General features: G+C 39.1%; 1 protein-coding gene and 1 pseudogene across 1 annotated transcript in view; one reads left to right on the top strand and one right to left on the bottom strand.

Moving 5' to 3' along the window:
* The first annotated feature begins 2029 nt into the window (after window positions 1–2029).
* ABHD3 (abhydrolase domain containing 3, phospholipase) overlaps window positions 2030–24554 on the top strand; it is a 31918-nt gene continuing 9393 nt past the window's right edge. Inside the window, exons 1-4 of the mRNA XM_006205114.4 lie at window positions 2030–2472; window positions 2972–3135; window positions 4636–4818; window positions 17257–17302. Of these exons, the coding sequence (XP_006205176.2) occupies window positions 2311–2472; window positions 2972–3135; window positions 4636–4818; window positions 17257–17302 (555 nt within the window). The 5' untranslated portion in view covers window positions 2030–2310. The remainder of the gene's footprint in view (window positions 2473–2971; window positions 3136–4635; window positions 4819–17256; window positions 17303–24554) is intronic.
* On the bottom strand, window positions 3984–4335 carry LOC102537638 (large ribosomal subunit protein eL30 pseudogene; annotated as a pseudogene).

The following is a 24554-nucleotide window of genomic DNA, read 5'->3' on the forward strand; positions in this document are numbered from 1 at the left end:
AATCTTTCAATGCTTTTGGGACCTTTTATGTTCTCTATTAGTTTTTTATTGCTATGTAACAAATTAATACAAACTTAGCAGCTTAAAACAACATGTATTTATTATTCAACAGTTTCTGTGGGTCAGGGGTCCAGGCACAGCTTAGCTGGGTCCTCTGCTCAGGGTTTCACAAGGCTACAGTCAAGATGTCGGTCAGGCTGTGTGTTCACCTGAAGGCTTAATTAGGGAAGAATCTGCTTCCAAGCTCATTCAGAATGTTGGCATAATTCACTTCCTTACAGTTCCTTACAGGACTTTGAAGCCCATCTTTCTGCTGGTTGTCAGCTAGAGGCTGCCCACAAATCCTAGAGACCACCACTGGTTCCCTGCCATATGGTCCTCTCCATGGGCAATTCATATGGCTGTTGGCTTCCTTAGGGTGGACAGGAGAGTTTTTAGCGCCAGTGTTCTTAGCTAGAGTCATATAATGTAATCACAGGCGTTGTGACATCCCATCACTTTAACCATATTCTGTCAGACAGAAGTAACTCACGGGTCATAACCTGCACTCAAGAGGAGGGAATTATCGAAAGGGATTATCTGGAGGAAGAGACCATTGGGGTTGTGTTGGGGTCTGAGCTTTCATTTCCTCATCTAAATTAGACATAATAGTTCTCATCTTAAGGAAGATTACGAATGTGCTTCTAACAGGAAAGAAACTTGGACATTTTCCATTTCAACCATCTTATTTTATAGATAAGGAATTGAGGCTCTAAAAGAGTAAATGATTTGCCTAATTTTGGTGGATGAGTTCAGAGTTGTTTACTCTCCAGTCAACATGCTTTCTACATACTGTGATGCCTATGAAATACCTTATTTATGATATTTTAACTTCAAACTTAAGCAAAAAGAAATATACGTGTATTTATTGGTGGGCAGGGGAGAAGGCAGTTACAGGCATTGCAAAGAATGTTGCACATAAATTGTCAAGTATGGCAACCGCCATGTACGTTTGAATTTCTGGGTGTGCTCAAGTACAGGAGCCACTGAGGGAAAGAAAATTACTTACATTCAGGGGGAGGCTGGTACATACAGTATTTCATTTAGTCATCTTAATTCTATAAAGCAGAAATTACTATTTTACACATTTTTTTTTAAAACAGGCTCAGGGAAGATAACAATTACTCTGGGCACTGGCAACCATCAAATTGCAATATCCAAATCAAAGCCAAATAAGATAAATTGCTCACTGACCCAATCCAATTCCCTATCATTAATTTACAATTCTGTGAAATTTGTCGGTCTATACGGCCCTTGCCATTTTCATTTTGCTTGTTTGAGTCTTGTCACACTGGTTACCTCTTGGTGGGACGAGCTCATATTAACGAATTGCTGAATCTTCTAATCCTTTCAGATGCCTATGAGTATCTCCTGCCTTCAGTCACGTTGCCATAAATAAGCCCAGGAGGACTACATTAGGTAACTGTGAATCTCCATATGTCTGTAAATTCAAAGCATTAATGAACCACAAATAGGCTTTAAAATCTTTTGAATCTCAGTTCCTATTCTTGATCTCCTCATTTACTTTCGGGAACCACTTCTCATTTAAGGCATAATTCAGAAATTTAAAGTCAAGTATGAATGCCCTCACTGTTGATTGTTTATAGACTGTTCTTCCTCTTTCTATAGTCTTTGGGGGCCACATAGCTTCCTGGAGGATGTAGGATTTTTTAATTAGTTACTTACTTACTTACTTACTTAGTTACTTACTTACTGAATTTTACTACGTGGTGCGTTCTCCTATCTTTGGCATTAACTCCCCAAATCTTTAACTCCAAGGCACACTTCCCGAGCACTCTAAACCGGCCAGTTTACAGGAAGGATTAACGAGACCCTCCGCCGTGCAGGATCGTTCAAGGTCACTGGTCAGGTGCCCACCCGGGGACCTGAACGCGCGCTGCCAGGCCCATTTCCTTCTCCGAAGTCGGCGTCTGCTTCTCCCCATTCCGGGGGCTCACTCAGGCCGATTGCGACCTGGCCGAGAGACCCAGTTCGCTCTTTCGGTGGCGGGGCTGGGAACCGCGACTCTGGAAGGCTCCTGAGTGGCTCGCGGTGGGGGCGGCCCCGGGGAAGCCAGGGCGGAGCCGGCGGCGTCTAGCCCGCCGGGCTACGCCTCCCGGGGCCTCTGGGCCGCGCCCGAGGGCGGAAGCCGAGCTCTGCCCGGCAGGAGACGCTCTGGTCGAGGGTCCGCGGCGGCGCCGCGCCAGCTTTCACTCGCTCGCCGACTGGCCGGCCTCCCGCCGCAGGAGCCGCGCGCTCGGTCCCCGGGCCATGCAGCGCTTAGCCATGGACCTGAGGTTGCTCTCCCGGGAGCTCTCCCTCTACCTGGAGCATCAAGTCCGGGTTGGTTTCTTCGGTTCTGGAGTGGGCTTATCCCTGATCCTGGGCTTCAGCGTCGCTTACGCCTGCTACTACCTGAGCAGCATTGCCAAGGTGAGCCGGGGGGATGGCACGGGCGCCAGGCTCAGGGCCGCGGGCAGCTTTGCCGGAAGCGGTAACAGGCAAAGTCGGAGGCTACCGCTGGCAGGGACAAGTGGCTGCGGCCGTCCTGGGGGCGAGCATGCCGCTCCCGAGTTGTTGTCCTTTCCCCCGACATCTCATGGATGCCCTTTGAGCGCGCACAGGACCCTGCTGACCTCTGCGCGGGCGACACTACTCTGCCACCATTCGCTAACCCGGCAAACCTGCTCGGCAATGCTCCTTTTAGCACTTTCGAGAATGATTCCCTTCCGTCCCTTACACCTTTCCCTGGAGGGTTCGACAACGCACGCTTGAGTTCGTTGTGTTTGAATTTCTGGCGTGAGGCTTCCAGAAGATTTTGTAATCCGAGGAATCGCGCGCATGAGGGTCGAGTCTGCGCTTGTTTCTGATTTACGGTTGGCAGAAACTTCACTCTGTTCTGGACCCTTCACTAATACCGCTTTTCCCACAGAAGCCCCAGTTAGTGACAGGGGGCGAGGGTTTCAGCCGCTTCCTTCAGGACCACTGCCCCGTGGTGACAGAAACGTACTACCCGACCGTCTGGTGCTGGGAGAGTCGAGGACAGACACTGCTGAGACCTTTCATCACTTCCAAGCCCCCGGTGCAGTACAGGAAGTAAGTAAATTTCCATTTTCAGTCATTTCTTCAAAATCATAGTTTTTTTGCATGCTCCCAGTTCTTGGTTAATGGAACCTCTGGTTTATTAAGTATGTAGAAAAGACGGGGAATGAAAATGGAAGGTATGTCCGCCACGCACACTCAGCTACAGGAAAATACTTTCACCATTTGTAGGGGTGCTCTGATATAAATGGTTTATTTCTAAGATGAGAGAACTGTTTGGGGGTTACTCTTTTCCAATTTGTCATGCATCTGTTCCTGAGGACATAGATCCTTTGAAGATACGCACCAATTCATTGAGATGGGGGTGGGGGTGAGAAGAAGCCAGTTATTTTGGATTTTGTGTGGACCCCCGTAAAAGGACTTCATATTGATGAGCAAATGGATTCTTGAAGATAATGTCCTTGAGGTGTTAAAGATACGATCCAGCATCTATCAGTAACCAGAAGATTTAAATGATGCCTATTATTAATTTTCCTGAGTCATCTAGTCCTTCTGGAGTTTCTTTTGTTGCCTGGAACTTGCACTATTTGTTTGGAAAAATTCTTCAAGTTCATAGATACTATGTGAGAAGTATTTTACTATGTTTAAGAAACAAATTTTGTAATATACTCTGAGGAGACTGCATTACTGAGTCAAAGAGCTAGAGTGGTGATCAGATCAGCATTTTACTTATTCATAATTCCCTATTGAATTATTTGGGTGATCTCAATCAAATAGGGGTTATATGCTGGGTATTTTAGAGTAATGAGAAAATGATTAAGATAAATGTTTGAAATACTTTGAAGTTCATTTTTTTTTAAACAAGCTCTGCCCAATTTTATTAAAGAAAAATTGTACACAATTTACTTTTCACCAGTCTGTTCTGGCATGCTCCTAATGATATCAGAATCACCTGGATCAATGATAGCCAGTGTGCATGCTCTGTAGTATTTTCCACACACTGTGCCCAGTTCAATATTTTTGCCGCTGTAGTGATGGACACCAGTTTTGGCCAACATGGCATAATATTCTATTTCAGATTTTCTTCCTTAAAGCCAGGCAGTTGTTCGCGATGATGACCAGTTTTGCTTTGCCTTGTCTGGTCATTTTCAGAGTCTGCTTGTACCCCAGCACATACTTTCCACTTTTCATAACAAGTTGGAGTCTAGATTTGATGGACTCCGGCGACTTTTTCGTCTTCTGTGCAGCCATCATCTTCCTGACTTAGGTGTGGGACGAGTCCCAACCAAGAGCTGCCAAGATGGCTGGGAAACCTGAAGTTCATTTTTATATGCTACCTTTTACTGATGTTGCTGGAAATACTTTATGGTACTAATTCCATGATATTCTTGTAATGAGAGAAAGTGCTGTGTGTGTTCATGAATACTGGGAAAAAGTTATTTTGAGATCACCAAATAATGTCATATATGTCATATGTATATATAAATTAAGAACTAATATTAAGACATGATTTGAAACACTTAATGAATATATCTGTTGAATTATTGCTTTCAGTGAACTCATTAAAACTGCAGATGGAGGACAGATTTCACTGGACTGGTTTGATAATGATAACAGTAAATGTTATACGGATGCCAGCAGCAGACCTACTGTCTTACTGTTGCCTGGCCTCACCGGAACAAGCAAGGAATCTTATATCCTTCATATGATCCACCTTAGTGAAGAATTGGGATACAGGTACCAGTGAGAGATTTCTTCTATTTTTCACTTAATTCATTCTGAATGAAGCTTAAATATGTCCACATGTTTGTTTCAGAAATACTTGTTATTTCTTACATGGATTAAGCAATCCCCTAAATTGTTATTTTTCCTACTTCCTCCTTTACGTCTTTTTTTCAGGAAAATGCATCACTGAATTATCTCACAGGAAATAGCACTTAGCAGAACAGGTGCTCGCCAGATTTTGGTTGAATGAATGAATGAAATTGGCATCACCTAGGAATTGACATAGGACCAGGTCTAGGAAGCAGTAGGCCCCAGTGAAGGGGTTACTATGGAGAATAGCAGTTACAAACCCCTGAGAGACTACACAGTGGCCCTCATGTCATACTCCATGTTTGGCCCTTGATCCACTAATCTTTCTCATTGGCTCAGATCCCAAGTGTAAAAAATATTCAGCATCGGCTTGTAGGTCACCCTGATTTTTCCAGAGATGATCTGTGCCTTTTCTGTCCACCTGAGTTTGCAGGTGCACATGGCCAGTGTTCAGTTAATGATGGCACAGCATTTTTGAGTACCCATTATTCAGTTCAGTTACCAGACACTATTTAATTTTTGCCAGCAACTTAGCAACTTTAGGTTTCTGGCTCAGCTCTAAAATTTTAAAGCAGAGTCATTGTGAAAGGTACTGCTTTTTTGTGCCTCAGTCTTTTTTAGCTGATGGTAATTATTGTGGTGGAACACTCTTGAATTGCATTTAAAGTAGAGCTGTATCTTTTCTTAAACTTGAAACTCTTGTTTGGGTGAAAAACTGATGTTGATTTTATATTAATAAAACCATTTTGATATAGAAAAGAAAATGCCATAATGTTCAATTTTAAGAAGTTAATTCTGAGTTTTCACAGATAAAGCCTATTTTGTTCATGAGGTGACAGTCTCTTGAAAGCTTTGACATGGTGTTCCAGAATTATGGTTCCAATTAAATGTGCACTAAGCAAGAGCAGGACTTCATAATTAAGCACCATCCAGTTAGATGTGAAGCTTGATTCCAGTTGTTTTTGTTTGCTTTTTGCTAAAACTTAGTCATGTTCAAAAAGTACAGATCATAAATCCTTTTGTACATATTTAAATTGCTGATTCTATACTTGACCTGAACTGTCTTCCAAGACTTAAAAGTGCTTTTAAAAACCACATTGTTAAAACTGAAGGACTGAATCTCATAAACCCTGGAGTTGCCAGTATGCATGGCTTTCTTCCATCACTTGTAAAAGTTGCTGAATTTTACTACCATGACTACCATTATACTGCACTTCAAAGCTGTTGGAAGGTTCTAGCTCTCCTAAGGATTAAAATCTCTTCTATTGATTCAGAAATTTTATTGAGAATGTATGATATAAGGAAGGCTTTGTGCTGGGTACTATGAGGAGATTCAGAGAGTTGTGAGAAATTGTCCTTACCACATGGAGCCTATGAGAGGGAAAGGCTGGACTAGGTCACTGTGAGTTGCTTGAAGACCCAGCTTATTTGGGTGTAGGGAACTCTAACGCTGAATCACACTGGGCTTGAAGATAGCAGAATGTATGAATAAGCAATGATCAGCGAACTCTTCAATGGCCTTTTAGCCTATCCCTGTTTGTTTTTAACTGCAAGGAATCTCAAAATTTACATTGGAGAGGGTTAGCTTTTGTTATATAGCAAACTATTCCTATACTTAATGGCTAACAACAACCATTCTGGTCACAATTCTGTGGGTCAGCAATTTGGGCTGAGCTCTGCTAGGGGGTTCTTCTGGTTTTGCCTGGGTTCATTCGTGCATTTGTGGTCAGCAGCCAGGACAACTCTGTGCTTGGAAGGCTCAGCAGGAATGACTCATCTCAGCTCCATGTGGTCTCTTATCCACCTCAGGCTCACTCTAAATTCACCTGGACGCAGAGCTTTCCAAGGATCCAAAAGTGAAAGCTGCAAGGCTCCTTCAGGCTCAAGCTGAGAAGTCTCAGTGTTGCTCCTGCCATAGTTTAGTCAAAGCAAGTCATGTGTAGCCTTGAGTCAGAGGGTAGAGATACAGACTTCACCTTCACTCCACATTTAACCGGAAAGGCTATTAAATGTGTTTGCAACCTATCACAGACAGCCAGGTAGTTTCAAAGACTGCTGAATTACAACACACATCTCCAACTTTAGCCCAAGGCTGGGTTGAGTCCTTAGGTTGCAAAACAGATCTAAGTCACTAATACTGTTACATGAGATCTAGTAATTAACAGAGCTTGCAGAAGGCTATGTAATATCGGGAAAAGTGCTTGGGCTTTAGAGCCAGGTCTAGGTTCAAATGCAGGAAGTGCTGCTTAGTGAGTGACACCAGTCATAGCTTTTCACTTCCTACAGAGTTTAAATGAACTAGAATGTGTAAAGTATTTGGTTTCACGCCCTGAGCAAATAGGTCTTTACAGATGTTTATGTCCTCCTTCCCAGATTTTCTATTCCCTGAGCAAAGTAGAACTTTTTTTAAAAATAATTTAAAGAGCAAATACGAGCAAGCCTACCTCTTGGGAAATATAAACATCTAATTTCCTTGCAGGAATGCTTTGATATTATTATAATGTCTCTTGTACGATAGAGTTTCATAAGCAGTATGAGCACCCCAATATCATGAGGGTGCACTTGTCTTCAGGCCCCAGTTACTACCTTATGTAAAGGTTGAGTAGGTAGGGAGGGTCATGAATTCTGTCAGGTCACCAGAGAACCGTTGATGCTTTAACTGGTGAGATACGACTTAGACATTAGAAAGAACTCAACTCCTGGCATATGGACAAATGAAACATAAGAGTGTACTGTGGTTACTGTTAAGTAAAAAAAAAAAAATCCTGTATCTGGAAACAAAGACACAGAACTTTTCTGTTAAGGTCCACCAATTCAATTAATAAGGTAAAAAGCATAATGCAAGCACTGCATGTTATTACTGCTGTTTCAAAAGGGCCATTAAAAATAAAGTTAATATCTGACCTTCTTAAAAAAATAAAAGAAAGATTAATAAGGGAAAGAATCTAAGCTAAGGTTTGTTTAAGGTAATTGTGAGGAGTCAAAAGGTAAATGGAATTGAATGAGGAACACTGGGCCTGCTTGCACATAGTCTATCTTCATTGTACTCCCTGATTAACTTGCCCCTGAGGGGAGAAGAGAATTGACGAGCCAGAAAACCCCAGTCATTCTTCCAAATTTTATCAATCAGTAAGTCCTTCATCTCCTGGAGAGCAAATAAAGTAAAAGTGGCCAGGAGGCCAGGAGTGTATTTAGGGAGAAGCCCTCATAGAAACAAGAGGACTGGAGAGAGAGTCATTCCTTCTAATAAATTATACCTATGTGATTGATGAAGTAGTTAGAAATCTCATCCATGCCTTCAAGGTTTCTTTTTAAAAAAATTCTATAGCTCAGTGGTTGAAGTGCATGCTTAGCATGCGTGAGGTCTTGGGTTCAATCTCCAGTATCTCCATTAATAAATGAACAAAAAATAAATTTAAAAATTATATTCGGCAACACAGCCTAATAGATACTATTCAGTTTACCTATTTTCTTAAAATCTTTTTTCATTCTCTGAACTAACTTCCAGCACTACTACCAAAGTCAGGGAGAAAAACAGTAACTGAGAACATCTTTTACTCTGACCTCTTTTATTGAGAGCCTGCATCTGCTATTTTATTCCACCCCCAACTAATATTAAAAAAAGAGTGACCCACCCTGAATTATATAATAATAAGCTCACTGAAATCTAGGTCAGTTCTTAAGTATTTTGGTACTGTAAAGTACAGTATCAGTACCTGTATTCCCAAAATGCATATGCACAGCCTAGTGGAAGTGACCAAGAGTATGCAGTAGTAGGGAAGAAATGCATTAGAGAGACCTAGGATTGGCTACAAGTGACAGAAAACTCAAAATAGCAGTGACTTAAACAAGATACAAGTTTATTTCCTTCTTGCCATACTTTTTAAAATACAGATAATGTTGTCAGCAAGCAGGTTCTTGTTTCGTCGCAGAAAGAATTCAGAAATTCAGAAACAAGACATGGAGATCAAGAAAGCAAAGCAAGGATTTATTAAGGGATAGATAGTACACACTCAAGAAAAGAGTGGGCAGATGCAGGTGGATACCTGCCTCGAGTTTCCTTGGCAAGCTGGTTATATGGGTATGACAATGAATGGGCTGTCGTTCTCTCTGTCTTGCTTTCTAAGATGGCCTGCACTCTTGTCTATGGAGTGTGTATCCATTTTTACTTTAAACTAAACACCCAACCCTGCATCTCTCGGCCTTTCATTTGCCTTCAGAGATAGCCTGCACTCTATGTGGAGTGTATGTCTCTCTAAACAAATCTACTTTTACTCAAAAAAAAAAGGGGGGGGCGTGGGGACGGCTAAAAAAAAAACAAAGTGAGTGGGCAAAATATTTATTGGCAGGGAGGGGTTTGGGGTCATCTTTCCTGATCTTCATCCCAGCCGTACCTTCCTGGAACGGGAAAGAGGGATTTTTTTTGTCCCTACTTAGTCTTGATCCAGAAGTCAGATTAGGTCATAATAAGCAAAAGGTTACTTTTGGATGGAGTTCATAATGGGCTAAAGGTTACATTCAGATAGTGGAGATTCTTGTCTTGTCTCACCTTTCTTTATCTGTCTCCAGGACACTTGTCAACCCAGAATATATGGTTTCTTATCAGTACAGAGGTTCCTGCTTTTCTTGATCTGTCCAAGGACTCCCCATTGTTCACAGGGTGTATGGTTTTCTGCCGTTTGGCCCGTGTCCCCCTTTCTCTGTTCATATCTAGCTACCTGCCTGCTCTAACAAAAGCACCGGTTTTCTTCTGTGGTTAGACAGGATCAGGATTTCCTGTCCTTCACCACAGAGCTCACCTTTTGGTAGCAAGAATGCCATTGTCCATCATTCACATGTTTGAGAGATTTGAAGTGGGAGATGATTTAAAAGTGGTTAAAATTTGACTACTTTTAAATGTTCCATTACTTTCCAGTTTAGAGTTTGGGTTTGCACATTTTTTAATTAGGGGAAGTATCATCAGTGGAGACTAAGCTTGAGGTGACGTTTTAGCTTTTCCTGAAGCATTAGAAGTGTGTGGTGGGTGGTCATCTACAGACTCTTCCTGAGGGAGGAAGGAAGGGGAAGCTGAACTAAAAAAATCAGACAGTGAAACAAAAGGACAAGTGTTGACTACTCCCCAATCTAAAAGCAGTTTTTCAGATAAGAAGTCATTTTAAGTTAACACCAGAATATTTTTATCTAGAAGTATTTTTATCATTTGTTTTTAAAAATAATTTGCTTTTTAAAGTTTTGAGAATGAGTTTAGATCTGATTGTTCATGAAGCTGGTTAGATGAAATAATACTAAATATTAGGAAGCTCTGAAGGAAGAGATTAGCTTATTTAATAGTATTTCTGGAAGAAGTTATCGTGGATACTGACAAGTGGTCTCATTCTCTAGGGAACTGTTAGATGTTCCACTATAAAATGTTATCTCAGTTAACCAACTTTCAGGGACAAAGCCCTTTTTATCAGAGCTGACATGCACTCAAAGGGTACTCTGTTCAGAGCACCCATCTTCTTTGGAAAAAGAGACTTTAATCTTCCTAGCTTAGACAGCATGGGGCAACATAGTGAGCTGGTTAAGTGGAACACTGAGTCAGATCTGCCTCGATTGAGACCTCAACTCTGTCACACACTACCATGAACAGGTTATGTAGTCACTCTGTGCCTCAGTGTTCTCATCTGTAAAGATAGCTATACTTCATAGGGTTATAAGGATTGCATGTAATGTATATGAAGAACATTGGCCCATAATGAACATTTTTTAAAGTATTAACTATGAAAGTTAAAGGAGTGACTCAGGCCATTGTCTGGCTTAAAGAAGAGCCTCACTCTTTTTGTCTGGTCAGATGGAAATGAGGTACTTCCTGCCTCAGCCCTATTACCAGGTGAGAAACCATCCCAGGAGGGCCTAGAGACAGCAGTGTGCCTGGCCAGGCAATGAGTGGTACAGCCAAAAGGAAGGTAATGCCTTGTTAAGATGGAGTGGCAGCTGGAATCTACATCCTGGAACATGTACATGTCTCTGACTCGGTTTTGGGAAATAAAGTTGCCAGCAGTGATCTATGACACTGGAATAATTCCTATTACTGCATATTATATTAATGTAGATCTCTTTTGTTATTAAACAGGGTTTTCTGTAGACTAGTTCCACTGGCCTACAACTTAAGTTAATAGAATGTACAGAAATACCAAAAAGACCCAGCTAGAATTCAAATGAGTAAGATAAAGTATGAGAACATCAGAAAGCAGCTGAGTAAATGTTTGGGAAAATGGGAGAGCTAATGAGAAAAAAAAAATTCCAATAAGATGTTATAAGAGATCGCTGAAAGAGAATGCCTGATGTTAGTTGTATAATAAGGTTTTCAGCTTCCTCAAGCTAAGGATAGCTTTATAACTCTTTTTCCCCTTGTAGCCACTGGTTTTGAAATATTATGCCTAAAAAATAAACTATTTAATTAAATTATTAACTTGCTGGTCTTTTTTTTTAATTTATAGGGCCACTTAGAGCTTGTGTTCAACAAAAAAATAATTAGAATTGTATTTTGGCTTACTGTAATTAAATTTAGCTTTGTTGAGTGCCTGCCATTTGATAGGGCCCTTGCTAGATGCAATACCTAGGTTATCTTATTTAATATGTACCCAATTCCAAGATATATATTATTATCCCCATTTGACCAACCAAAACCAGAAATATAGTGTGGGTAATTTCACCAAAATTAGACAATTAGTGTGTGACAGGGTTCAGATTCAACTGTATACCCTTGCTGCAGAAAAATGTATCATTTCTGTTAGGCTCTTTGAAATGCTGGTCATTTTTGAACTCTCCTTTTCTACTTTTTTACACCCTTGGATGTCTCAAGCTCTTAATTTGGAAACAACCAACTCCTCAAATCCCATGATTGTTGCCTATTCAGATAACATAAACCTGTAATATGTGATAGGACTCAGTGTTATCAGGGAAATTAAAGACAGGACAGGCAAACAAGTCATGTTTCCTACTCAAGGAATAGATTTTGTAGGGGAAGAGTTGAAACAAGAGAATGAGGTTCTTGAATTATGAATTAACTTTCAGTGTTCTCCATTACCATGTGACAATCAGGAGTTAGGTATGTATAATACAGTTAGTAACATTCTTGTTAATTATGTGTATAATTTGTGATGCTTCACTTTCTAGAAGAAGGTACATGAATTATTTTTATCTGTCTTAATGCCTTTATGATCTTAATGAGATTAGAAATGTTTAATATTACCATTTTTTAAAAAGGATATGTATTATGTTGTTGGATATAGCATTATATAAATGTAAATTAGGTTAAGATAGTTGATACTGTTATTCATACACTTTATATCCTTACTAATTTTTTTGTCTCCTTGATAGAAGGATGTTAAAATCGACTATGATTGTAGATTTTCTATTTCTTCATTTCTGTTAATTTTTGCTTTATGTATTTGGAACCTGTTACTAGTCACATATACATTCATGGTTGTTAGTCATTCTATAAATGAACTCTTATACCATTATGAAACGTCCTTCTTTACCTCTGGTTGTGATGACTGTCTGACATTACTGTAGCCACTCCAGCCTTCTTATACTTTCCATTCATGTGACACATCTTTTTCTACACTTTAACTTTCAAAATATCTGTGTGTTTATACTTAAAGTGTATTGCTTGTAGATAGCATACAGTTAGGTCTTGGCTTTTTCATCCAGTCTGACAATTTCTGCCTTTTTATTGGATTTTTAGTCTAGTTACATTTAATGTAATTATTCATATAAAAGATATATAGTTTACTATTTTACTATTTGTTTTCTGGGAGTTTTTTTGTTCCCTTTTTCCCTTATTACTTTTCTTTCTCTTTTTAAGTCTCTGAGTTTAGTCTTTTTATCACATTTGGAAAAATTGGGGCCATTATTCCTTCACATATTTTTCTACCCTATTCTCTCTTCTCTCCTTCTGGGATCAAAATTACATGTTAGATCTTTTGATAATGTTCCCCAAATCACTGAAGTTCTGTTCATTTTTTTTAATCTTTTTTTCTCTCTCATCTTGAGATTAGAACTCCAATTTGCAAATCCAGTGAGTTTTATATTTTTTGATCTAGATTTTCCATTTTTGATATTTTATTCCTCTGCTGGTATTTCCTATTTTTTAATTCATTAGAAGCTTATTTTCCTTTATGTCCTTGAATATAGTTAGAATAGCTGCTTTAAATCCTCGCCTATTCTAACATCTGGACTGTCTCAGGGTCAGTTAGATTGATTATCTTATCTCTTGCATATGGATCATGTTTTCCTGTTTCTTCATGGTCTAGTAATTTTGGATTTTGTTCTGAGCAGTTTGAATGATCCACTTTAGAGACTCTGGATTCTGTTATATTTTTCTAAAGAGTTTCTATATATTTTTCTAAAGATTAATTTTTATTTGTTTTATTATGCACTTAATTTGGCTAAACTCAAACTTCAAACTCTGTCTCCTCTGTGGTAGACAGCAGCTGAAATCTCTGTTCAGTTCTGCATCCTTAATTGGACTGCTTGGAGTCTGTCTCACAGAAGGTTCAGCCAGGGCTTTGGGCCCAGTTTTTTTATCTAGAAAAAAATATGTATGCCTATGTATCTCTCTCTTTTCTGAGATCTCCCTGTTACTTTCTAACTGCTGTAGTTGCACCAAACTCTGTTTTCTAGTTTTCAAGCCCATGAGACTGACCATATCTATTTGACTTTTATCCATTACTGAGTAATACCAACTGATGCCTCCACTTGGGCGAGAAGCTACAAAAATAGGAAACTCACCCAATGCCATTTTTTTCTCTCAAGTGTCAACCCCCATTTAGTTTCTACCTGCTATGATTCTTCTGTTGCCTTTATAATTTATTAAGAGCTTATAGTACTGGGTTCAATCCCCAGTACCTCCTCCAAAAACAAACAAATAAATAAACCTAATCCCCCCCCAAAAAAAAGCTAAAAAAAAAAAAAGGTTTACAGTTATTATTCTATGGAAGGGTTCACCCAGTAGGATCTGCCATGACATTTCTGGAAGCAGAACCTCCGTGTCATCTTTTCTAAACCTGGCATGCTGAACCTTATGCCTATTTTGGTCCTAACCTATTTTTCCACCTTTATTTTCTATCATTATCTTACTATGTAGCCATGTTTCAGCTAAGATGATGTATTTTCTCATCCCTTAGAAACTTTTATATATTCCTACCTTATGTTTTTGCTCACATTGCTTCCTTCAGCTCATATTGTATCCCACACTTTCCTTCTGCTGAAATCTTTACCATTTTCTGAGTCTCAGCATAAGATCTATCTGCTTTTTTCATGAATCCTTTCCTAATCAGTTTTGCCCAGCCTGACCACATAAGGCTTTATTATCTCTACCACTCATGAGACATTAAATCATACACTGCCTTGTGTTGAGGTCACTCAACTGAAAATATGACGCATTTTCTTTCAGCCAAACTAGATTGAGGCCAGGAACTTTATATTTTTATTTTGTTTTTCTCCTACAAGCTCTAAGTCAATCTTTAGTTCAGCAACTAGTCTGTTAAATAAATTGTTGAACGAATGAGTTATTCCAATATTAATACTCATGTAAAATGCCTAGAAGATGATCTGATACATAGTAAACACAAATAAATATTATCTGTTGTTATTATCTGAAATCAGCATAGTGATCTCCGAATATTTCTTTCACTTCACCCTTTGCTGATTATTATTTCTATTCATAGACTCAAAGGTTTATGGAATCTTAGAACTAGAATAATATTTAAAGTTGTCTGATAAAATCCCTTTATTCTGTTAGATCACTGGGCTTGAGCAGATTCAAGGCTATCTAGTCCATTTCACTATAACAGTGGTTCTCAGCAGCTCCACTATAAAGAAGTATTTGATCCAAAATGTCTGCAGTGCCCGAGGCTGAGAAATCCCATGTTGTGGGTAGCTTTCTGCCTCTTATCTAACCTTCATTAAACGAAAGTCACTTGCTTTCCTAGTTTACGTGTTCTGTTGTCATAGAAAGTTCTTAATACCAGATTTTATTTATTTAATATTTCTTCTCTTTATTTATATTGTCCCTATTGTGAGAAAGAAAATTTAAATAGTTAAAATATGTAAGAAAAATAAGTTCTGCAGAACAGTTTCCCTCATAGACATACCCTTTAAAATTGGGAGAAAAAAATTTTTAAATTGAAGTATAGCCAGTTACAGTGTGTCAGTTTCTAATGTACAGCATAGTGTTGCTTGGTAGAAATTGTAAAAATTATTTGGAGAGAGCTGTTATAAAATCAGTAGGGGCTTATCAAATGTCTTAGGTTGTTTCACAACCAGCTTTTTTAGTGTTATATGTAAAGTGTCCCTTGATGCCAGTTGGGGCTGAAAAGGCGTTAAATGAAAGCAGCTAGCTGCTTCTCACCACTGGAGTGGGAGAAAGCGACCAGACTGCAGCCCTCACTCTGCCTTCCTCCACAGCTGCTTTCTCCCTTTCCCTTGCTGCCTCATTTCCAAGGCTGCAAGTATATTCAATGACGATGGCTACTGATTGAACTTTGGCAGGAACAAAGGCCTATGGAGAGGTCACTGCAGTTCTTCCTCTAGCAAGAGATAGAGCAGTGATTTACTTTTCAAAGTTCCCTAAAGAAAGTACAGCTATCCCAGTCTGCAGTTTGGAAGAAAATCCCAGATGTATAGGCTGCTTTTTCCTGAGTCTGCACATCATTTTCCTGCCACTCACTAGTTCTGGTCCCTTCTCACAGGGACATTCACATGATGATGTCTTGCCCCAGAAGCCATTTTTATCCGTACATAGTGTTTGCACTCTGAAAGTGGTTCTTTTCTGAATGACTCAGAGCTTCAAGGTCACAATTAACTGTAGCCCTGATACCTGTGTTACTTAGGTGCTTCTGCAAGTAAATGCAAGTAGCTAACTGTTTTGCCATTCTTTTTAGCAAGAAAAGATCGAGGACTAACTGACCCTGCTCTAACTTTCCTACATGTTTTTATAGTATATTTAAGATCTTTCTTTGACTAGTCAATAAAATGTTATCTTTCTAGCTTTTTCTCAAATTAGATTTATGAGATTTTAAAACATTTTTCTTCTTGCAGTTGGGCTTAATAAAACTCTCTATGTGACCTTTCAGATGCAAAGAACTTCTCTGTAAAAACATATCCTGAATTGGAATCTAAACCCCTGGGAGGAGAGTCAGAATCTTGAATGTTCACTAAGGCAGTCAGTTCATTGGTGCTTAGAACCCAGTGATCAGCAGCACCTGAAAGAAGGGAATTAGATTACATATAAAACTGTCACATATGTATGTTCTTTTTGGGCAGGGGGTGTTTTTTGTTTTTTTTTTTTTAATTTTTTATCTTTTCCCTTAAAAGGGGTGCTGGCAATTGAACCCAGGACCCTGAGCATGCCAGGTGTGTGCTCTAGCACTGAGCTTCACCCCCCCACCTCCCACATATATTCTTAATTATAGGCTTCTTGTATTTGTTTCTTCTATGTTAAACACATCATGAAAACAAAGATAATAAACATTTTAAATACAAAAAAAAAAAACAGAGAAGGGAATTAGAACCTTAAATGGCCTTGGTTAATTAAATAAGTAGATAGAAAAAAACAAAATGAATTTTAATCAACATGAATATAGATTCACTAAATCAAAGAGAACCCATGCAGACACAAGTCAGGATTTTGTTAGAGGGGGTTATGGTTGTTAGGGAGTTTTTTCAATGCAGAATGACTGTGTAAAGCTGCTAACTGGCTAACTGCTGTGTACTTACTGTGAGCATTAACGCCCTTCACATATGACCCTTGACGGAGAGGAAAACAGGATTATAGGACACACAGGTAGTCTTCCCTCCCCTAGGTCAACTGAACACCAAGCAGTAGCCTAGTGGGGGCCCAACCTTCCAACTCTGGTCCCATGCTCTCTGGGTGCTGAGCTGCAGGGGAATAAGAGCTGTTTCTCAGGATGGGAATAGATACTTACTAATGTTACAAATAGAATAGGTAGGGGACTTTTTTTAATTTGAAGCAAAAACGCTTAAGTCTGACTTGTACTCAGAATTGTTTTAATAATATTTATTGGAGGCCTACCCATATACATAGGAAGAAGTTACAAAAATTCTGCTTTTGGTAGGGAAATTTAACATCACTTTGATACACAGTTTTCTGGTTTGAACCCACACGTTGAATTTAGAGAACTAGAAATGCATTTCAGTGCATTTAAATGAAATTGTCAAGCATCCTCATGTCTTTGGAGCAGATTTTTAAGAAACTTCTAGTGCTCTAAACCATTGCCAGTAAGATGATTTTAATATTATATTGTGAGAATCATATGTAAACATAACAAAAATTACTTTCCTGGTTTTTAGATGTGTGGTTTTTAACAACAGAGGAATGGCGGGAGAGAATCTCTTGGTAAGTAAATTTAATGACAACAGCTTAATTTTTAACAGATCATTACCAGTTTTATAACAAAAGCATTCTTTTTTTTTAAGGTAACTCATTATGTAAACAATACAAGTTCACTGTGAAGAAATATAGATAAGGAAAAAAGAGGAAGCTTGTAAGACCCAAAATTATACAACCTTAGTCTATGTTCATCTAGATCTTATATTTAAATTTTAATGTGTAACATATTTCTATTTTTATAAAAATGAAGGCTTTATTTTGTAACTTTTGTAAATTTTGTAAAATTTTTACTAGGATAGAGGTTCTTCCATCTCTTAGAAAATCATCATTCTATCTGAAGTTAAACCTGTGAGAAATGAGAAATATTACACTCACTGAAATTTTCTTGAAGCTTTTCAAATGTTAGTCCCTCACCACTTCAACAGGTCAAAGGCAATTCTGTCAGAATAGAAAGAAGCTTTTTTTGAGTCACCGATAGAGAATGATATTAAAACTATATTTAACTGTCACACTAGAAATGAAAATTACAATCATGTCACTAATGTCAGTATATTATGAGAACCTGGAGGAGAAAAAGAGCTCTTGTACTTCGCTTTGCAGTGACGTAAGTCCTGGAGGGAATCAATATGATTTCAAAAGGTAAAGTTATAAAGTGTTTATGATCTTACTTAAGTGCCTCATAGTAAATAGCGTGATGTGAAAGTTCACATTTCCTTATTTAGTCCAGCCCTTTAAGAATCTTGTAGACAGGTGGTAAGTACCTTAAAGGGACAGATTTGAATTTGTCACTGTGGCTCTGGACCAAGCAAAGCATTTTTCAGCAGCTCTTGTCTGCTGTGTGTCCTTCTAGGTGCTTCCAGGACACAAAGATGGGGAAGACATGGTCCGAGGCTCTCAAGAAAATAACATGCTGCAAAGTCAAGCCCATTTGGTCCCATAAAGTGAAGGACAATGTTCATTCAGTAAAACTGTTGTGTGCCTGTTAAATCAGGCACTGTACAAAGCAATAGAGCGAGGCATGCACACATTATTACACACAACCCTAATCTTTAGGAGCTTTAACTTAAGATGCAGGAGAGGGTCAGATACAGAAAAATACACATGATACTGTGCTAAGTGTAACCACGGGATGGTTTATGAAGTCTACAGAGCATAAAGGGAAGGAGTAACTAACTGCCTAGGGGAAGGAGGAGAACATCATGGTGAAGGGAATTTGTGTTGGATCTTGGAGGTACTGACCCAGCAGGGGGATAGGGAAGCTTTCTCAGCATAACGAGCAAGGGATTAAAGAGTATGGAGTAGGAAGTACTTACTGTGGAGGGATAGCGTTGGTGATAATTTTATCTAATATCTATTGAGTCCTCAGAATATATCAGTTATGTCTTCTTGTACTTGCTGTTCAGCAATAGAAACAACCCAGTTATTTAGGTAAGCATAGCCACCATCATCCCCATTTTCCAGATAATGAAAATGAGGCACAAATAGGTTAAGAATTTGCCCTTGCCAAGAAATTCAGAGCCAGGATTCAGACCCAGGTAGGCTGACTATGTGCTAGTGTTCTTGACCATTATGCTGTACTCCCTCTCATTACTCAGGAAGTGATAGGAATTCTTCTGGAAGGGTAGGGCCAGATTTTGAAGAGTTATGTGTGGAATCCCGAGGAACCCAGTACTGAACCATTGACTTTTTTTTTTGAAGTTCAGTTTTGTTGAGGTATAACTGACATATAAAATAATTTGATCATGTTCATGTTTTAAAAAGAGAACCATGGCAGGAAAGTGATGAAGGAGAAGAAGGCTGGAGGATGGGAGACCTGTTAGAAGGCAATTACTAAAGACCCCTCCAGAGTGTGAACACAGAAGTAGGAGAGAGGAAGGGGAGAGAACAAAACTGAGGGGTACTCATGGGACAGAAAGAATAGTATTCATTGTACTGTGGGAAGCAAAGAGAAGGGTGTCAAGGTTGACCTTTCTAGTTTTGCTGACTTGTAAAAGGCTAATATGGTAAAAGGTAATGTTTGCTGAAATGGGAAATTTAGGAGAATTTATAAGATTTTGGTGTAATAAAAATAACAAGTTCAGTTTTAGAGGTTGAGGGTGCTTTTAAGATCATCCAGATGGAAACTTCTCATTAACAGTTGGATAGACTAGACTGGCCCTCAGGAGAGACGTACAGACTGGAGAAAGGAATGGATTGTTGGTGCATAGGTAGGGCCAGGGGCTCAGGAGTGGTTGAGGCACCGCTGGGAGAGCAAAGGATAGAATCTTAGAAGACAACATATAGGGAAGAGGAGAGAAATAGGGGAGGAGGAAGCTTGGAAAACCTTCTACCCTCAGCATTGAAAGTTAATTGGAAATTTACTTTGAAAGAATGCAGCAACCTCATAACTTTTAGCCATAAACTTGCATGGATTTTTTTAAAATCTTCAAAAATACTTTGAGTTCTTACAAAGGGATAGTATATAGATAAACTTTTTTTTTAATTATTATTTTTAAAAATTCACTGAGTTCTAAGTGAGAGGGTAAGAGTAGTCTGGTCCTCGGAGTCTTATACAGTGCATATCAGTGAATTCTGATGAACTGGTGCCCCCAGCAAATACCTTGTCATAAAGGCTAATACAACCTAACTTCAGAAAGAATAAGGATATCAAATGACCAAAATGTAATCGTAATCATAGTCTTTTAGAATAACTGTGTTAAAATAGAAATTAAAAGAAGTAAATGATTTATAATTTAATATATATTTCTTGTACCCGTGTAATGGGTCACAAAAATGAGATGCCCGTATTGATTATTAGAGCTAGCTTTGATATTTAGATCCCTTGATAGTCCTTCTTTCTGCCTTAGAGCTATGAACAATTACTGCCTCAGACTAGAAGAACTCTATTTATTTATACCTCACCTTGTTCCAGAAAGGATTGACTGTGGCTTAGACCCAGAGTAAGTAAGACCTTATGGTAGGCATCAAAAAGAACAAAAGATGAGTCAGCGAAGATCAAACAGGAAGGAACTGACTCTAACTGAAATTATCCCAAAAGAGCTAGCAAAAGTGAAATGGAACTTAAGGTAAGCAGTTCTCCTAGGAGAGGAAGAAATGCAAAACTAAAAGATTTGCTGAGAAATGTTAATGATATACCTAGAGTTTATAGGGATTGCTGTGGCTCCTGCAGAGCAGAATAAGAAAGCAGAAATTTTCCACTACCATATTGCCCTCATTTGCAATTAGTCATTTCACTATTGAGAGAAAGCCAAAAACCTTGCTAGGAAGCGAGAAGACTGCATGTTGCCCTCCCTAGGGCTCTTAGCTATAAAAGACAGTCCTGGTCTCAGTAGACTGATCCTCAGACATCTCTGCAGGGTTCTTGGAGCCCTCGAAGTAGATGATGCCTTTGCTTGTTCTCTGAAGATTGGTTTTCAAGGATAGGAATCCAGGAATCCAAGTTATCCCAAACTCCTTAATATTTATGATTACCTTGTGAACTGTCATGTTTCCGGCTTAGTTTAGGAATGATAATCTGCAAAGATCTCAGCCAGAGTTGAATTTGTTGAAAGCTTCTACATAAGGGTCCCTTTCCTTTTAGTTATAAGGTCATGTAGACTTCTGTGTCCCAAAACCTCACCAGAAAACCCTCCTAGCCACTTTGGAAAATAGTCTGGCAGTTTCTCAAAAGCTTAAACACTGGAAAAAAAAAAAACTTAAACATTGAGTTACTGTATGATCCAGCAGTTCCACTCCTGCATATACACCAGAGAAATGAAAATGTATGTTCATACAGTAACTTGTACATACATATTTATAGCAGCATTATTCATAATAACCAGAAGATGGAAGGAACCCAAATGTCCATCAATGGACAAATGACTAAATGAAATGCAGTGCAGCCATACCATGGAACATTATTCAGCATTAAAAAAGGAATGAGGTACTGATGCATGCTACAACATGGGTGAACCCTGAGAACATTATGCTAAGTGAAAGAAGCCAGACAAAAGATTACATTTTGTATGATTTCATTTATATGAAGTATTCTGAATAGGCAAATCTGTGGAGATGGAAAGAAAGCAGACTAATGGTTGCCTAGGGCTAAGGGAGAGGGGATGACTGCTAATGATTGGGTTTTCTTGAGGGGGGTTAAGGAAATGTTCTAAAATTGTAGTGATAGTTGCATACTCTGAATATACTAAAAAAAAGAAACAACTCACTGATTTGTACATCTTAAAGGAGTGAATTATATGGTACGTGAATCATGTCTCACAAAGCTGTTTAAAAGAAAAGCGTCCTTCAGGGACTTTCCATTTCAAGTCAGAGCTAGTTTAGCTAGTGTGGGGAGGGGGCCCGGACAGTGGAGCAGAAGCCAGAAAATACTTTAAAGTGGTACTGCTCCAAATGTGGTTTGTGGGCCAAATTCCACTTCTCCAGCCTTCTGACACCAACCTCTGACAGTGTGAGGGACTGCGAGAGAACGTAAACCAATTTCAGCACCAACCCACTGCAGAGGTGAGCTGATTATTTCTTTTCTCGTACACTCTGACGCCAGCCCCTTATCTCACCCTGGACTGGCACTTTAAGTAGCTCTGCTTCAGGGGTCCCTTAATCCTAAAAACCTCATTTAATAGATGAGGAGGCATCTGGAGAAGGGGGTGACAAGCCTGAGGTCATAAAGCTGATTAATGCTCTTAGGGCAGGAACTCAGGCTGTCCAGTGTCTTTACATTTCAGCTCTGGCTTTAAGTCAAATTAGGCCAAAATCTGGGGGTGGAGATAAAGAGGGTTTTCTAAGAGAGGGATCATGTCTCAGTCTCTGATTCCTTGGGTGGTTAATTAAGGACTCATCTAGAGAAATCTGCTGTTGTTTCCTACTGAGCTTTTCCACCTTAGGTTTTTCTTGGAAGCTAATGAGGTAGGAGGGATATAGGGCTCTTTGCCCTCCTGGGCCCTGTTTTCTGAAGGAGGTATTCAGAAGGGATTAAGGACTTTAATGGCCTGAGGGAGGAGGAGCATATAGCACAGGGCCAGCCAGGGTACCACTCAGTTGTCAGACTGACTTTCAGGCACTGCCTTTCCCACACCCAGTATCTTCCTACCAAACACCATTGTGTCCCACCCAAGTCTCCCCTTTCTGAAGTGCTCCCAAAATAACCTCTCCCTCTACATCAGAACAAACCCAGGAAGGTTGTCAGCCAGATGCAGGTGTGAATGCACTGAATCCTTTAGAATTTTCTCCTAACACTGATGGGTCCAGTTCAATAATATCAACTGTTGTCAGTGGTACGTACATGAAGGATCGTATAATTCTCTATATTTAAACAATTTTCAAATAAAAGAAGGTTTAAGTAAATAAAGAATGTTAGGATCAATAATAATGTAATAGCTGGCAGGATGTTTAGCAGTACTTCTCTGTGCACTACAAAGAATCCCCGTGGAACTAGACTTCCCTCTTCCCAAGTCACTCTCGGTAGGTTTCATCATTCTTGTCACTGCAGGCTCTTCCTGTCTTGGCTCAGCTCTCATCCTGTTTCTTTATTGCCTTCAAGCAGTTGGTTCTCTGCCCTGGCTGCACAGCAGAATCCTCTGGGAAGCTCTGAAAAATCCTGATCCCTGGATGCTATTTCCCAAAAATTCTGATTCATTTGGTCGGGGGTGGAGTCCAGGTGTCTGTAATTTGTTCTGACACTCTCCCGTTAGTCTAATATGCAGGCAGGGCTGAAAACCCCTGTAAGGTGGTGAGTAGTCCCTGGATTTGGGCTGCGAACTCCTGTCTGCCTGGCTGACCTGCTCTAAGCCACTAACGAAAATGCTCGTTTACTGGTGTAGCTTTGTAGCATGACTGCATGAGCGTATGTGGTCACCATCTAGAACGCTAGCGGAACATGGCACATAGGCTGTCTTGGCCTCAGAGTTGGCCAGGATATTTTCTAGGGCCCTTTGTTTTGTGGTTGGTTATTTTAAATAATTAGCACATTCCCAGGCAGTTTAGACACTTTGTCATTTTATATGTCTGTCAATGTAGGTGAAATGATTACTCACTAAAATGGTGGTTTTACTTACACGTGCACGCTTTTGTTTTCTCTGACACCTTATTTAACAAATTCAGTTTCCAAAAGTAAGATCAATTTTCCTACGAATGCTTTGGGCAGCTCACTAAGTAATGGACGGGGAATGGATGGAATAAAAACAAAGCAACACAACAACAAAAACACACTGTGAATGGAGAGCAGTTAAAAAGCATAATTAGTCCTATTGTACGAGGATTATTCCTTTTGGGACAGCTTCCAACCACACAAGAATCACAGAGTTCATTTAAGCAGCATCTTACCAAATTTTTGAGTACAGATGATTAAATACTTGAGAGAAGACTGGAAGATGAAATATTCTAGGCTCTGGACGATTATCAAGACATTACAATAAAGTAAATGTGAAATGTAAATGATTTTTAAAAGGCATTTGTGTGTCTTTTTCAATTTTCTTTTTTTCTGGACAGGAAACTAAAATCTTTTCACGACCCGGCTTGGTTCAGTATGGGATATGAATGAGGCAGGCATTGAGAGAAGGGTTCTGGGTTATGGTTGTTTCTGCAGATTAGCAAATTAATCTGCTCCCAGAATAGCTAGGGAGAGTCAGACTACCTGATTAACAGGGTGAATTTTATTTCATTTATTATTTTATTTTATTTTATTTTTTTAACAGGGTGAATTTTAATTTGTTTCTAGATCCAAAAAAAGTTTGTTAATGAAATTTGCATTTTAAAACAGATGACTTCTAAATCAGGACAAGAAAATTCTCTTTCAGGATAAGGAGAAATCAGTTTCTCTACTTTTTGGAAGGTGATTAAGGCTAAATTAGGGGGAAGGAATAGCTCAGTGGTAGAGTGCCTGCTTAGCATGCATGAGGTCCTGGGTTCAATCCCCAGTACCTCCATTAAAATAAGTAAATAAATAAACCTAATTACCTCCCCCTTCAAAAACAAAACAAAATTAAAAATAAGTAAGTAAAACATTTTTAAAAAAGGATGTTAGATATAGTCCATAGGTAAATATAAAATATATGCTTTACTATTTTCTCTGGTTTTAGTATTTTTATGAGGATAATGTTATCAGATTTCTCTGTTATTAAATTTCTTATTATTTTATCTCACATATACTTTATTCATACACACACTCTCACATATATTGTACAGACAGGATTGCCTTCTGCTCCCAGATCTCAAATAAAAGCATCTGTGAAGCTTTTCTGCTGGAAACAGAGCCCTTATTAATGAA

The sequence above is a fragment of the Vicugna pacos genome, chromosome 24 (assembly GCF_048564905.1).
Source record: "Vicugna pacos chromosome 24, VicPac4, whole genome shotgun sequence".
In the NCBI taxonomy this organism is placed as follows: domain Eukaryota; kingdom Metazoa; phylum Chordata; class Mammalia; order Artiodactyla; family Camelidae; genus Vicugna; species Vicugna pacos.